General features: G+C 49.3%; 1 protein-coding gene across 3 annotated transcripts in view; it reads right to left on the reverse strand.

The window, feature by feature from the left end:
- Positions 1-13559, reverse strand: part of FRMD4A (FERM domain containing 4A) — a 300489-nt gene that overhangs the window by 48717 nt on the left and 238213 nt on the right. For all 3 annotated transcript variants that reach the window (XM_054016783.1, XM_054016776.1, XM_054016793.1), the window contains exon 12: positions 5107-5183. In XM_054016783.1, coding sequence (XP_053872758.1) covers positions 5107-5183 — 77 coding nt within the window. The remainder of the gene's footprint in view (positions 1-5106; positions 5184-13559) is intronic.

The raw sequence follows: 13559 nt of genomic DNA on the forward strand, positions 1-13559 counted from the left end.
GTCGGTGTTCGAGTGCTCCTGATTTCATTTCTTTTTGCGTAAGTGGGAGCTTGAGAAATGGGCACAGGAAAAAAAAAAAAGTCAAATTGCAAAGGAAAATTGAAACTAAGCTAAGAACAATTACAGGGGGGAAAAAAAAACCCCAAATCCCAAACCCTGCGGATCCAGAACTGAAACTGCCAGCCCAGGCTTGGCTTTGGAGAGCACGGCACCCGTTGTGTCTGGGGCCATTTCAACTGCACATTTTTATTACAGAACCAAATCAGAAGCATTACACAATGTGGGATTAAAAGTTTTCCAACTAAATGTGCCGACGAAAAGGCACATGGTCACTGTTAAGAATCCAGGGAAAGGTAATGGGGGGGCGAGGGGTGGAAGGCTCAGAGCGCTCAGAAACAGCATGATCCAGGAGCCAGGTGAAAGGCTGTGACTGTTGCTATCATGTTTCGGTGTTATCCTATATTCCAGTGTTCTCAGCCTTTTCCATACTGCCACCGCTTCCCCCCTCCCCCCTGCATGGAGCCAGGAGCTAGCTGGAAATGCCCTCCCGCTTAGCAGTCTGGTCACAAACTTCTCCCACCAGTTCATGGTTCCCTGGGAGTTGAAACATCCAGAGTTGAGAGCCCCTCCTCTATGGTTAGTAGCTTTATATTTAAGCACCTTGGCCCAGACACACTGGCACATGCCGGAGGCTTTGTGCTGGTCTAGTAATGCAAAGCAGCCACAGCGTACTGGTGAATTGAGCCCCTTATATATCCAGGGCCCAGGTCAGCAAGATACTTAAGCATGTGCCTAACTCTAAGCACTGAGTAGTTCTATTGAGGTCAGATTTAATTATTTGCTTTGACCTCTTGGAAATGTCTTCCTCAGATGAGTCCCCTAATCTCTTCCTCCTCTTACTGTAGAGAATAACAGTTTACATTTCTGTAGTGACTTTCATCCAAGGATCTCAAAGCACTCTACAATTATGAATGAATGAATCCTTTCAATGCTTCTCTTCTTCCCCAATAAGTATTATTAGCCCCAATCAACAGATGAGGAAACTGAGGCTATGTCTACACTACAGCCGGATCTTCGCACAAGCGGTCGATTTAGCGGGTCTGGTGAAGACCGGCCAAATCGACCATAGATCGCTCTCCCGTCGACTCTGGTTCTTCATCCTGAATGAGAAGAATAAGTTAAGTTGATGAGAGAGTGTCTCCCATTGACCCAGCGCAGTGTAGACACTGCAGTAAATCGACCTAAGCTACATCGACTTCAGCTACGTTATTCACAGAGCTGGAGTGGAGTAACTGAGGTTGACTTACTGTGGTAGTGTAGACATAGCCTGAGACCCAGTTAAATGACTTGCCCAAAGGAGGAGGTCATTTGCAGAGCAAGGACTAGAACTCATGCCTTCTGACTTCCAGCCTTGTGCATTAACCACACACACACACACTCTCTCTCTCTCTCTCTCTCTCTCCTTCCTTACTATGCTGCTTGTGAGCGTGGGTAAGCTGACAGACTCTGGTTTGGATTAACTCAAAAGGAATGCTGAGAGTGCACTGTTCTGGCCATGTCTCCACCCCCACAGACTACGCAATTTAGCATGAAAAAGTCCACCCCACCCCACTCCCTCGGCCAGGAGACTAGAATCTGAAATATGTTCCTTCGGGATCCAGGACTCCCAACTGACAGTGCAATGTGGGCTACTGTTTTACACTAGAAGCAGCAGTTTGATACAAGGCATTAGAATTAAATATGTGCTGTCTGGCTTTTATATTCAACATGCTTCTATTCTACACAGTGAAAAACTAACAGAGTAAAAATCATTTGCACAATATAGGGCCTAGTCCACATGGAATATAGGACATGGCATTTATGCAATTCAATAAAGGTTACAGGGAAAAGAATGGGGAGGTTTTCCATGTCAGGGATCCAAACCACATAAATTCAGATTGCCAGCAGTTTGGGATAGGAGCGGTTCGACTGTGCACAGATATAATGGGTGACCATATTTTCCTGCATGCTACTGAGTTGCAAATTTAATATTGTCTTCACGTCTCATAACTACTTGCCTTCCTTTCTAGATTGTTCTTTTAGTAACTCTGATTAGTCCCAACTTAAATGACACATTCTGCCTTAGGGTCTAGAGTGTCTGTGGGTCTTTGATTGGTTTGTGGTATGGCTGGGCTTCCGCAGGACTCACTGCTGACCAAGTGTCTGACTGGGTAAGGGAATGTAGGGCTCCTGATTCAGCAGGGTACCTAAGCATGTGCCCAACTTTAAACACATTCATAGCTCTGTTGGCTTCAATGGCACTACCCGTGCACCTAAAGTTTGGTATGTGCTTAAGTACCTAGCTGGACTGGGGCCAGGAACAGGACCAATGGGACAGGACGGTCTGGTTTACACACAGTTTTTGTACTGCTTTAACGAATGTACAGAAATAAGCCATATTGCTCTAAGCCCCTTTATAAGGGTGGGTGGCTGTACAGATACGCTTTGGCACAAAAACTGTATGTAGAGTAGCCCTAAGAGAAATACACCAGAGCTGCCCACACCTCTCTAGCTAAGAGCCGGTTGCCTCTGATCTGGAACCATTATTATCCCAGGTGACAGATACGGCATTTTCCTGCAAAAGCTTTGGGAGATCTCACTGCATTGCTTATGTAGCATTGTGAGCCAGGGATTGTACATCACTCCATGGGGGAGGGTGACAACAGCTCCTCCAGGAATTGAGAACAGTCTGGGGGGTGATTAAGCAATTTCACAGAGGTTGTGAACAACAGCCAAGGGAAGGAATTTTGGATCAACAACCTGAGTTGAAACTGACTCAGGGCCTGTGTTGTGATTCAGCAAACGGACAGGACCTTCTGTCCGAGGGAGGAGCTCCAATCCTGGGAAGGGTCAGAAGGCTTTGGCCTATTGAGTCCCCATAAGACTGCTGGGTGACCTCTGGTCAGCGTTTAGCAGGCATGCATCCAGGAACTTCTATTGGTTTTTATGTTTTCTCTGTAATATAACGCTGTCCTCGGGAGCCAAAAAATCTTACTGCGTTATAGGTGAAACCGCGTTATATCGAACTTGCTTTGATCCGTCAGAGTGCGCAGCCCCCCACCCCGACCACTGCTTTACCGCATTACATCCAAATTCATGTTATATCGGGGCAGAGGTGTACTTTCATCTTAAGAATCCATATGTTTGCTTAGGAAGGGCTGGGTGGTAACCAGGGTCGGCTCCAGGCACCAGCCGACTAAGCACGTGCTTGGGGCAGAACCTTATAAGGTTGGGGTGGCGTGGGGCGCTCGCGGTGTTTTTGTTTTTGTTCGCGGGGCGGTGCTCGAGGTTTTTTTTGTTTTGTTTTGGTGGCGTGGCGCTGGGGGGGGCGGGGCTTCGGTGGCCCGGGGGGGAGCGGGGGTTTGGGCGGTGCGGCCCGGCCCGGCGCTCGGGGCAGGGGCTTGGGTGGCCCGGCGTGGCGCTTAGGGGTTTGGGCGGCCCGGCCCGGCGCTGGCGGGGGTTTGGCCGGCGCAGCGCTCCGGGGGTTTGGACGACCCGGCCCGGCACAGTGCTCGGGGGTGGAGGGAGTTTGGGCGGCCCGTCGCGGCGCTCGGGGGGGGGGGGGGGGGGTTGGTCGGTCCGGTGCGGCGCTGGGGGGTGTTGTGTTACGGTGGGGTGGCACTCTTCTTTTTTGCCTGGGGCGGCAAAAAAGTTAGAGCCAGCCCTGGTGGTAACAATCATGCTGTTCATAGCATTCAAAGAGAAAGTGAAGCACAGACACTGGCCTGGTTAGGCAGTCTGGCTTGCTGGGAATACCACAGTGCAGGAACTGTGCAGCCTGGAAAAACCCCTGGTCAGGAGGGAGAGACATGGGTCTCTGCCCAAGAGAATTAATGGCTGGGAGCCTAAAAGTGGGTGCCCTTGGTGGACCACGGAGGTGGAATACAGGTGCAGTTGCCCTTAACTGTGACCCCCCCCCAACCACGAAGGTGGCACAACAGACCACGATCTTTGTTGTAACATGAACTAGGACTGCAAGCTAAGGAGTTGCAAAACATGTTACAGGACAGCACCTAAAATAAATCTGAGCTGGAAAGACAGGACCAGATTCTTCTACCCTGGCTCTTGTTGAGTAATACCTTGCTTTGCAAGCTGATTTGAAGGAGGGCTACTTGTGGAGTCATGCGCTACACACAATGGGAACCTTTCCGCTAATTTCAATGGGGTTTGGATCAGGGTTAGCGTGGGGCAGACTCTGACCCAGAGTGATGAACAGTGTTACAGTCATCTTAACTTGCAAGCTGTCTCCCAAATTAGAGTAAGCAACAAAGAAACGTATCTCATTAAGGAAAACAGGCTTAGATCCAGCTCTCACTTCTACCTGCATTCCCTTCAGTGACTTACTCCGGAGTCACACTGGGGTACTCCAGTCCTGAATATGCCCCTCAGTCTCTGAAGTGTAAGTACACCGAGATCCTCTAGCTAAGAACCTCACATTAGCACATGTACTGCCAGGAAGATTCTCAAAGGCAGATTTAAAATGTTATTAGAAAATGTTTAAAAATAGATGATACAGAGTGTTGAAACTTCAGTTATTAGTCATCGGGGGTAACATACAGCGTATAAGGGGATGTTAGTATTTTGATATTGGATAGCACATAACACATACAGTCTGCAATATCCCCAATGGGGGGCTATAAGGGGGATGAATCAAGGTCCAGTCAGCAAGCAGTGAGGGTACATCACTCATACAGAAATGAGATCTAACTTTCGCGAGCAATTTGCAAGAGGGCGTTAGCTCAGCACCAGGTTAGAAGAAAAGAAAAAAAACAGCCCGTACGGGTAAACGATCGCCCTACCCGCGAAGCACATGCTGGAAACTGACAGCCATCACCAGCCGTAAAAACCGCATCCACTGACATTCCCCGCCACGACCGACCCCGCACAGCGCTCTGCGGCCCGGACTCGGATTTCATTCAATCCCCCCTCGAACCGTTGCTGGCCATGACCCAAACAGAACGAGCCGCTCCCCTCCCACCCTCCCGTGCGAACGGGCGCGACTCCGGATGGCACCCAGCGCGCGTGGAAACCCGCCTCGGGAAGGCTGGCTGCCGCTGGCCGGCTTACCTGCGTGGGTCGTGAACTTCCACGGAAAACTTCTTCTCGCGGAAGTACAGGTTCTCTAGCTGCCTCCATTGGAAGATCTGCCGGGAAAAGGAGTCGGGTGAAACGCAGAGCACATCGCAGCGGCGCGGTAGCTCCCTCAGCCAGCCGGCTCGCTCCGAGAGGCGCCGAGCAGAAATCGGTAGCCAGGCAGGGCGCTGCGTGGGGGCGGGTTTCCCTGCCCCCCCCCCTTTGTTGGCTTTGCACAGCCCCCACCCCGCGCTGTCTCGGCAGTAAGCAGCGGCCAGTGGTGCTGAGCTGCGCGTCCTGCCGCTCCCAGCGCTGAAACGGGCCGGCGCTCGGCCCCCCGGGACAGCACTTCCTGCCCGCTATTGCGCGATCGCCCCCGGCTCGGGGCTTGGAGCCGCTTCACCAGCCTCGCTGCGCAGGGCGGAGGCGGCGGTGACCCTGGGCAGGGCAGGCAACTCGAGCTGGCCGCGTAGGCTGGGCTCGCTGCGGGGCTGCAGACAAAGACGCCCAGCGCCCTGGCTCTGGGCGCGGCTACGTGCCAGCAAAGTTTTAGCCCCAGGCTCGGCGGGAGGGAAAGGCCGGGGCAGCCGCATGGCTCCTAGCACCCCGCTTCCTTCCCCCGCTCCCCGCTGGAGCGAAAGCAGGTACAATCCTAGGGCACGGCTAGGGGGGGTCTCTCGGCTCTGGAGGGGAAAGCGCAACAGGGAGCGCAAAGAAGGAATCTGTGTCGAGGAGCGAAATTCCTTCAGCATCCACCCATCCCACCTGGCTCTGCAGAATTGCTCGCTCTCTTTTTTTTTTTAACACGGCTAAATAAGATATCAACCCACAAAAGCCACCAAAAGCAAAGCATGTGGCGTGCCTTGGAGCACCGCGTGTAGCACTACAGCTTGACATGCTCTCACAGGGAAGAGATTTAAAGGAGCCCAGGTGCTAGTTTGTGGGCCAGATCCCCGGCTCATGTCAATTGCCTCCGCTGAAGTCACCAGCTGAAGAGTTAGAGATGAGCTTGTATTGATTGATGAGCGTTCATCTGGGATTAACTCCCAGCTTTTACAAACATGAACTAAGCCTCACAATTTATTGTTTATGTTTATTATGGTAGTAGGGTGACCAGATAGCATGTGTGAAAAATCAGGACGGGGGTGGGATAATTGATGCCTATATAAGACAGAGCCCCAAATATCAGGACTATCCCTATAAAATCAAGACATCTGGTCACCCTATATGGTAGTCCCCATTGTGCTAGGCACTGTACGAACACAGAATGCCAGAGGTCCTACCCCTAAAGAGCTTACAATCTACATGGACAAGACAGACAAAAGACAGAAGAGAAGGCCAGAACATACAGCAGAAAGAACAATACAATGGCTGCAACTGTCATGATGTTTCCAAGGCATCCTCTAATCAAGATTATTACAACCATTTTACAGAGAGGTTCATTGACTTGCCCGAGGTCACATACTGAGTCAGTGACAGCACCAAGAATAAAACTTGAGTTCCGGACACTCAGGCTACCTGTTCCACCCACTAAACACCACTCTTTCTCCCATTTGATTGAGAAAAGGCAGCAATCCCCCGCAACATGAATGGGTATCTTGGATTCCTTCATCTCTGTCGCCAATTTATCATGGACAAATTGCAAGGCTGCAAGCCCTGCAATGGTTATGTATCTGCCGCTGAACAGACGCACCAGATCCCACCCTGTCTAAGCAAACGCTCATAATAAAAGCAGCTTCCGCTGAATTCCTATCTTAAGGAAGAAGCAGTAGCTTGTTACCTTGAGATAAAGCAAAACCACCCACCCCTCAATATCGAAGTTACAAAGATAACTCGGGTTTCAGTTAAACGGAAGATGTGCTTTGATCTTCATTGATTGATCAGCCATAGAGGAGGAGGGGAGTGGAGATCTAAAAACTAAAGCTATCTACAGCATAGATACAAGTATTCTCCCCTGTCGCTACTGCGGTGGTGCTGGAATTCAAAACCCACCAGATGTTTGTGTTGTGAAAGTTTCCAACCAAGAGATTTTTTTTTTAATGCGGTGGGTGTAGAGAAGGAGGTGGAGGGTGGAGAACACACGCCAGCACCTCCTGACCCCTTGGCAGACAATCACCCTCTCCAGATGAAACTCCAGATGCCTGGAATAGCTGCTAGGGACTTGTCTCACTTTCAGTGCAGCAAAAGTGCTTAGCTACACTGCCTTCTGCAGTTGTCCCCGTGATCCAGCTGAGGCTGCAAAATAATAAAAAAACAACCCCAAAAACAAAACCCAGCAGTGCAACATTATCATTATGGAGCTAATTTGTTTCCCAGGTGGAAAAATTAATCTCTACACAGAAATGAACTTGCCACTTCTGAGACATTTTCCTCTCATAAAAATAACCCAGAAATAACATGGGTGTATGGAAGCATCCATGACCTTAGGCAGAGGGGAAAGACGGCCTTGTGGTGAAAGCACTGGGAGTCAGATGATCCGAGTTCAATGCCCCACTCTGCCAAGGGCTTCTTGTGTGACCTCAGTCAAGTCACGTAAGAGGCAGATTTCCAAAGTCACCAATGGTAGTTAGCCATTTGTGTCTTGGAAAATTTCCCTCAGTCTCTCTGTGCTTCCAGTTGTCTATCTGTAAAATGGGGATATAGTAACCCTACCCAAGTACCCATTCTCACAGGGCAGGGGAGAGGATACATTAGTAAATGTTTGGGAGGCATTCACGGAGGGACACATCAATACCTGGATAAGCAGAAGCTCACAGCTTACAGTGTTTCTCCCACTGTTGACTTATGTGGATAAACAACAGATCCTTCCCTCAGTGCAAATGGGACTTTAAAGCCTCATCTGAGTGTCTGTCAGCAACTGCTCTCTAAGTCTGTTCATATACAGTCACAGAACCAACCTGGCTAGAGATAGAAATGTGCATCCGAGTAAATCATCCAGTCCATCCCCCTTGACCAGTGCAGAACTGTTCCCTACCACCTATTCCCTTGATGCTTTCTCCAGTGCATTATTGACCAGCTCAAGCAATGGGGCACGAGTCCATTTGCTACAGCGATATTGCACTATACCTCTCCAGTGATTAAGTCTAACCTGTACCACGCCAAATCATGGCACTGTGTTTCTATTTTCTCTACTTCCTTTTGGCTGTGCACAGAAAGAGACGAGGCCAGGTCCTTAGGAGGAAGAGGATGAAAGTGATGCTACAATCTGATTTTTAGAGTCTTTTTCTTTGTGTAAGATGCTCATTTCCTGAACTTGTACATCTTTTTCCATTGCTATGACTCTGCTCTCCTTTAAATTCCTAGATGCTAGTCGGCCACCTCCCACTCAGTGTTGATCTGAGAGGTTTCACCCTTCCAATAGGGAATGCAATATACAAAAATCTTAATCCTCAGAACTTTCCTGTTGGCTGATCACATACCAACAGGAGAAACTATGTCTAATTTCTTTCTTCAGCTGGACCCAATGTAATGTAACCAAGATGTTTCCTTCACTTGTTCCTCAGTTTATTATTGTTTCAAATCGATATTGGTTATTCAGTGACATATGCACAGGGTGTCATTAGGCTGACCTTTTAATGGAGAGCATAGCATTAACCCATCAAGAGCCATTTATCATGCTGCTGTTTAAATCTTCACAGGGGAAGGAGACACAGTAAGAAACTGACCATGTGCTTAACATAATCATGCAGAAATCCAATGATAACAGGCAGGACTATTTCTTTTCCTCAATATGATTTTTGGGCCAAGCATAAGTGGGTGCACTGACTTCAATTATGTGTTTGCCTGGTTTTACACTATGACAGAATTTGGTTCAGCCTTTAACTCAGATATTTATAGGCTCAGATCCAATATTCATTGAAGGCATTGAAAAGACTCCCATTGACATCTGTGGAAGTTGGATTGGGCCCATAGTATATTTAGCAGGCTTGTGAAACTGACAGCCCCGGAGACTGAAAACCTGCATCTATCCATAAACGAGGTACTGCTGGGATTGAGGCAGCGACACCCCACCAATATAGCTCGGGAAGAGGGTCATTCTGAAATGTGAGAGGACCGATCGATTTCAGTGCCCATTGAACCACAGGCATCACTCTTGAGACTGCCTGCAAGGGTGCCAATTAGTGGTAATTGTGGCAGTGGTTTCTCTGATATAGACACATGTCCACTGGGAACTATGCTGAGGTCACCAGCCCGTTCCACCTCGCACAGCCCTCAGCTGCTTTCAGATGGGAACAATTTTTGGTGAGCACTGAACGTAATGAGATCATCTAGTCTTCCAATGGATCCTGAAGGAGGCTCACCAAGTCTGGCTTTTCAGCCCAGCTGCAATTACGTGGTTAAAAGAGACAGAAAGAAAAGTGGCTACTGAAAAACACCCCCCGAAAACAAAAGAAAACAATAACCTCCCCCCAAAAATCCAAACCAAAACAACCTTCCCCCACCATGATTTATCCTAGTAACCTCTGACACACATTGTGACCTCTGGCCCACTGCTCCAAGACAAGCTGAAACAAAGCAATCAGCCTGAATGTGCAAGACTGCGTGTAAATGATGTTAACCTTTAAGAAGTATCAGGCAGCATGTGCAGTTTGAAACTGGCTAGTGCCTTATTAACCGGTCCACGCTCAGGGGTGGGGGTGGGGGGTGGTTCTGGTAAGAAGCTGGTGTCGGAAATAGTACAAGGCTTTTCTGCAAAAGTTGGCAGCTTGGAAAAGGAGCCGGGAGAGGGATTTCAATGTTGCACAGCACGCCGTGGAGCGTTCAGGTGCAAGCTAGGAGATTTTTCTCATCGGAAATTGTTCCAAGGAGCAGTCTAACTGGCCAGGCACCAGATGTTTGTGACTCGCAACAAAGAGCTGCAGTCAGAGCCTTTCAGTCTCCAGCCCCTTTTGTGAGAACATTTGTGGCTTGGGCTACTCCCTAATTAAGTTGAGCCTGGTGGAGAGGAGGCCCGGCCATCCGCATCCATTTCAGCATTCTGAGTCAGAGCGAATCACTTGACTATGGGCCCGATCCGGGGCGAATCCAAGGGCGTTTTGAATGACTCAGGAGTGGCAGGCTGGCTTTACCGCATGAAGAGAACGCTGGGCGCTCACGATACGGAAGGAAGGATGGTTTTTGTGGCTAAAGCACAGGACGGGGCGAAAAAACAGGGGTTCAATTCCTGGCTCTTCCACACACTTCCTGTGTGGCCTTGAGTGAAACACTAAGAGCCACGCTTTCAGGAGTTTGGGCCCACATGGTATGACAGACAGCGTATGAGTCTGCTGAACATGTCCACACAATTCATCATGACAGTGCATGCAGCATAATTGCGCACACACACACACACACACACACACACACACACACACAGTTATAGTTGCTGTGCATGCAATTGTGCATCTGGTGTTCGGAAAATCTGGCCCTTTGTGCTTCTGATTCCTCATCTGCATACTGTGGAGAATGCCTCCTTCCCAGGACTGTCATGAGGCTGAATTAGTTAGGGCTGAATGCTTGCCCTGCTCGGCTTCCTTTGTGCCACAATGGGAGAGGAAACCTCCTGAAAGCCCCCAGCCTGGGACTCCCCCATGTCCCTGCAAGGGGAGGTCCCAGCAGGTGAAGAGACATCATCTGGCTCCTATGCCTCCCTCCCTGCAGGCCCCAGTAGAGGGGGTGTGTTGGCATGGCAGGACTAGTATGTGGAGCACCACACACTCTGGCAATCCCCAGACGGATTATGGTTCCGAGGGAAGCAGTCAGCTAACGCAGTTTAGAGCAGTCCCCCGATTGTTTCCCCAGGAGCCCAAGACTAGACAGTGAATCAGGAGTTCCCAGACAGACCCTTAACCCTGAGCACAGCAGAGAATCTGGACTTCACATTTGTAAAGTGCGTTGTGATGCTTTGATGGAAGACACTGTGCTCTCACAGTATTAATTGATTTGCTGTAGCATCTATTAACTGCAGTGGAGTGTGGATGGCAATGCTGTCATACCGAGTAAACACATGGATAGAACTTCCCACCGGCTGGGAAACACCACTTCATTCTCAGGGAGTTAAACTCACTGTCTGAAATCACAGCACTTGCGGGGAGCGATAATGCCCCCAAATGCATTGACTGCCAAAACCAACTGCCTAATGCCACGGATCCACTCCAGCTACTTCTGCACCACTCACTCGAGTCTAGCTGAAAGCTTCAATGTCTTCTAAAGAGCTTTTAAAAACCGTGATGGGTGAAATCCTGGCTCCAGTGAAGTCAATGAGAGTTTGGCATCTAAATACTTGCGAGGATCTGGGCCACAGTGTCTAGCACAATGGGGCTCTGCTCCCCAATGAAGGCTCTACGTACTACCAAGACAGCAATAAATAATAAGTCCCTTGATGTGACAGTGATGGTCCTGGTTAGACAGGAATAAGAGAGATCACTCTTTTCCCTGAGCCTTATATCTATATTTCTCCTCTTCTTTTAAACCTCTTAAACCAAAAAACAGCTTATTCCTGCACTGAAACTCTCTCCTTGCCACTTGAACTCCCCTTCCCCAAACCCTGACATGACTATGCATTGGGGTCTCCTTTTCAGCGCTGCTAAGCACCCACAACTCCCACTGGCTTCAGAGCATGCTCTATGGCGGGGTGGGCAAACTTTTTGGCCTGAGGGCCGCATCGGGTTTTGTAAATTGTATGGAGGGCCGGTTAGGGGAGGGGGTTGTGGCCCGGCCTCCACCTCATATATGCCCCCCCAGGGGACTCCTGCCCCATCCAACCCCCCCCTGTTCCCTGACTGCCCTTCTGGGACCCCTGCCCCATCCACATACCCCCTCTCCCTGTCCCCTGACTGCCCCCGGACCCACACCGCCCCATCCAACCCCTCCTCTCATTCCTGACGGCCCCCCCGGGACAGCAGAGGAGAGGCCAGGGGCTAGCCTCCCGGGCCAGGAGCTCGGGGGCCAACCCGCGGGCGTAGTTTGCCCACCCCTGCTCTATGGCCATCCCACCCTGAACACGCCTGATCACCTCTGATTTCAAAGGCTAAGCAGGGTCAGGCGTGGTGAGTAGTTGGCGGGGAGACCTCTCTTGGGAATACTAGAGGCTGTAGCTCTGAAAATCAGGCCATGGGGAGTTGTAGGCCTGACTCTGAGCATCTTTAGGATCTATTCATGTTCTGGATGATCTGGCTGTGCATTTGTCTAGACTAGGTCAAGTGGCTCTGGTCAGGCTGGGGTTAGCAGACACATTTTAGAGACCTTTTCCCTAGGCTAGACACAGATTAACACACTTAACCTTGATGTAGCTGGTGATAGGAGCCTAGGGTTAATTTTTTTAGCTAATCAAGGGGAAAGACTCGGGTGACCAATCCATTAACACATTAACTAATCCTGACCTATACTCAACTTCTTTTCCTAATCCAGACAAACCCTAAAAGAGGGGCCAAGCTCTACCTACCACTCAAACTAAACATGAGTGGAACCTTGTCACAGGGCTGAAAGGTTGGCTTTGCTTTTTGAACAGCTGTTCTCATGGAATTTCTGGCCAGACCAGAAGAAGAAAGTTCTGGGTCTCTCCAGACAAAAACCCATTCTCAGGAGATTTCCAGCCTAAATTGCAGAGGTCATGCCAGGAATTATTCTGACCTAGCTGCTCATAATTGAACTAAACAAGGGCAGCCAATGACACTCTGGCTGCCATTCAAATGACACTAACCCAGAGGGATCTTCCACCTACATTTTGGGGTGTGTGAGAAGTTTCATGTGTTGAAGAGGGTGGGTCTGGGATACGCCAAAAGGATAAAAAGAACAACATTGCCAGGAAAACCTGGCTTTACACCTGGTCTGTCTCCTCTCTTCAACACTGAATGTTTTCAAAATTAAAACAAGCAACGAAAAATCTGGTGCATTTTACTAGGCAAAACCTGCCATAACTTGAAAATCAGACCATGCTATCACCAAAAAGCATAAAGGTTCAGCAATGGGAAAAGAAATAAGCACATCTAAGCACCAGAAGTCAGCAGGTAGCCCTTAATAGAGAGTTAAGCGCAATGAATAATTTACTAGAGTAATGCCACTGAGACTTTGCAGCCTTTCAAAGCCATATTTAATGAACATGTCCCTCCCACCCCTCCATCACTGGTACACTGGAAAATTTTAATTCCTTCTTGTAATACAAAGATGTTTGCAATGATCAGAAGAAACACTGCTATTCCAAGAACAGACCAATTACCCACTGAGGCCAGTATCCTGTCTCTCTGAGAAGCAGGCAGTGTGGGATGCTTTGGAGGAAAAGTACCTAACTGTGCAATATTAGGGCTTGTCTCCACTTATCGGGGGATCGACGCGCAGTGATCGATCCACCAGGGTCGATTTAGCGGGTCTAGTGAAGACCCATTAAATCGACTGCCAATTGCTTTCCTGTCAGCGCCGGTACTCCACCGAAATGAGAAGTAAAAGGTAAGTCAATGGGAGAGTTGCGT

This window comes from Malaclemys terrapin, chromosome 1 (assembly GCF_027887155.1).
Source record: "Malaclemys terrapin pileata isolate rMalTer1 chromosome 1, rMalTer1.hap1, whole genome shotgun sequence".
NCBI lineage: Eukaryota > Metazoa > Chordata > Testudines > Emydidae > Malaclemys > Malaclemys terrapin.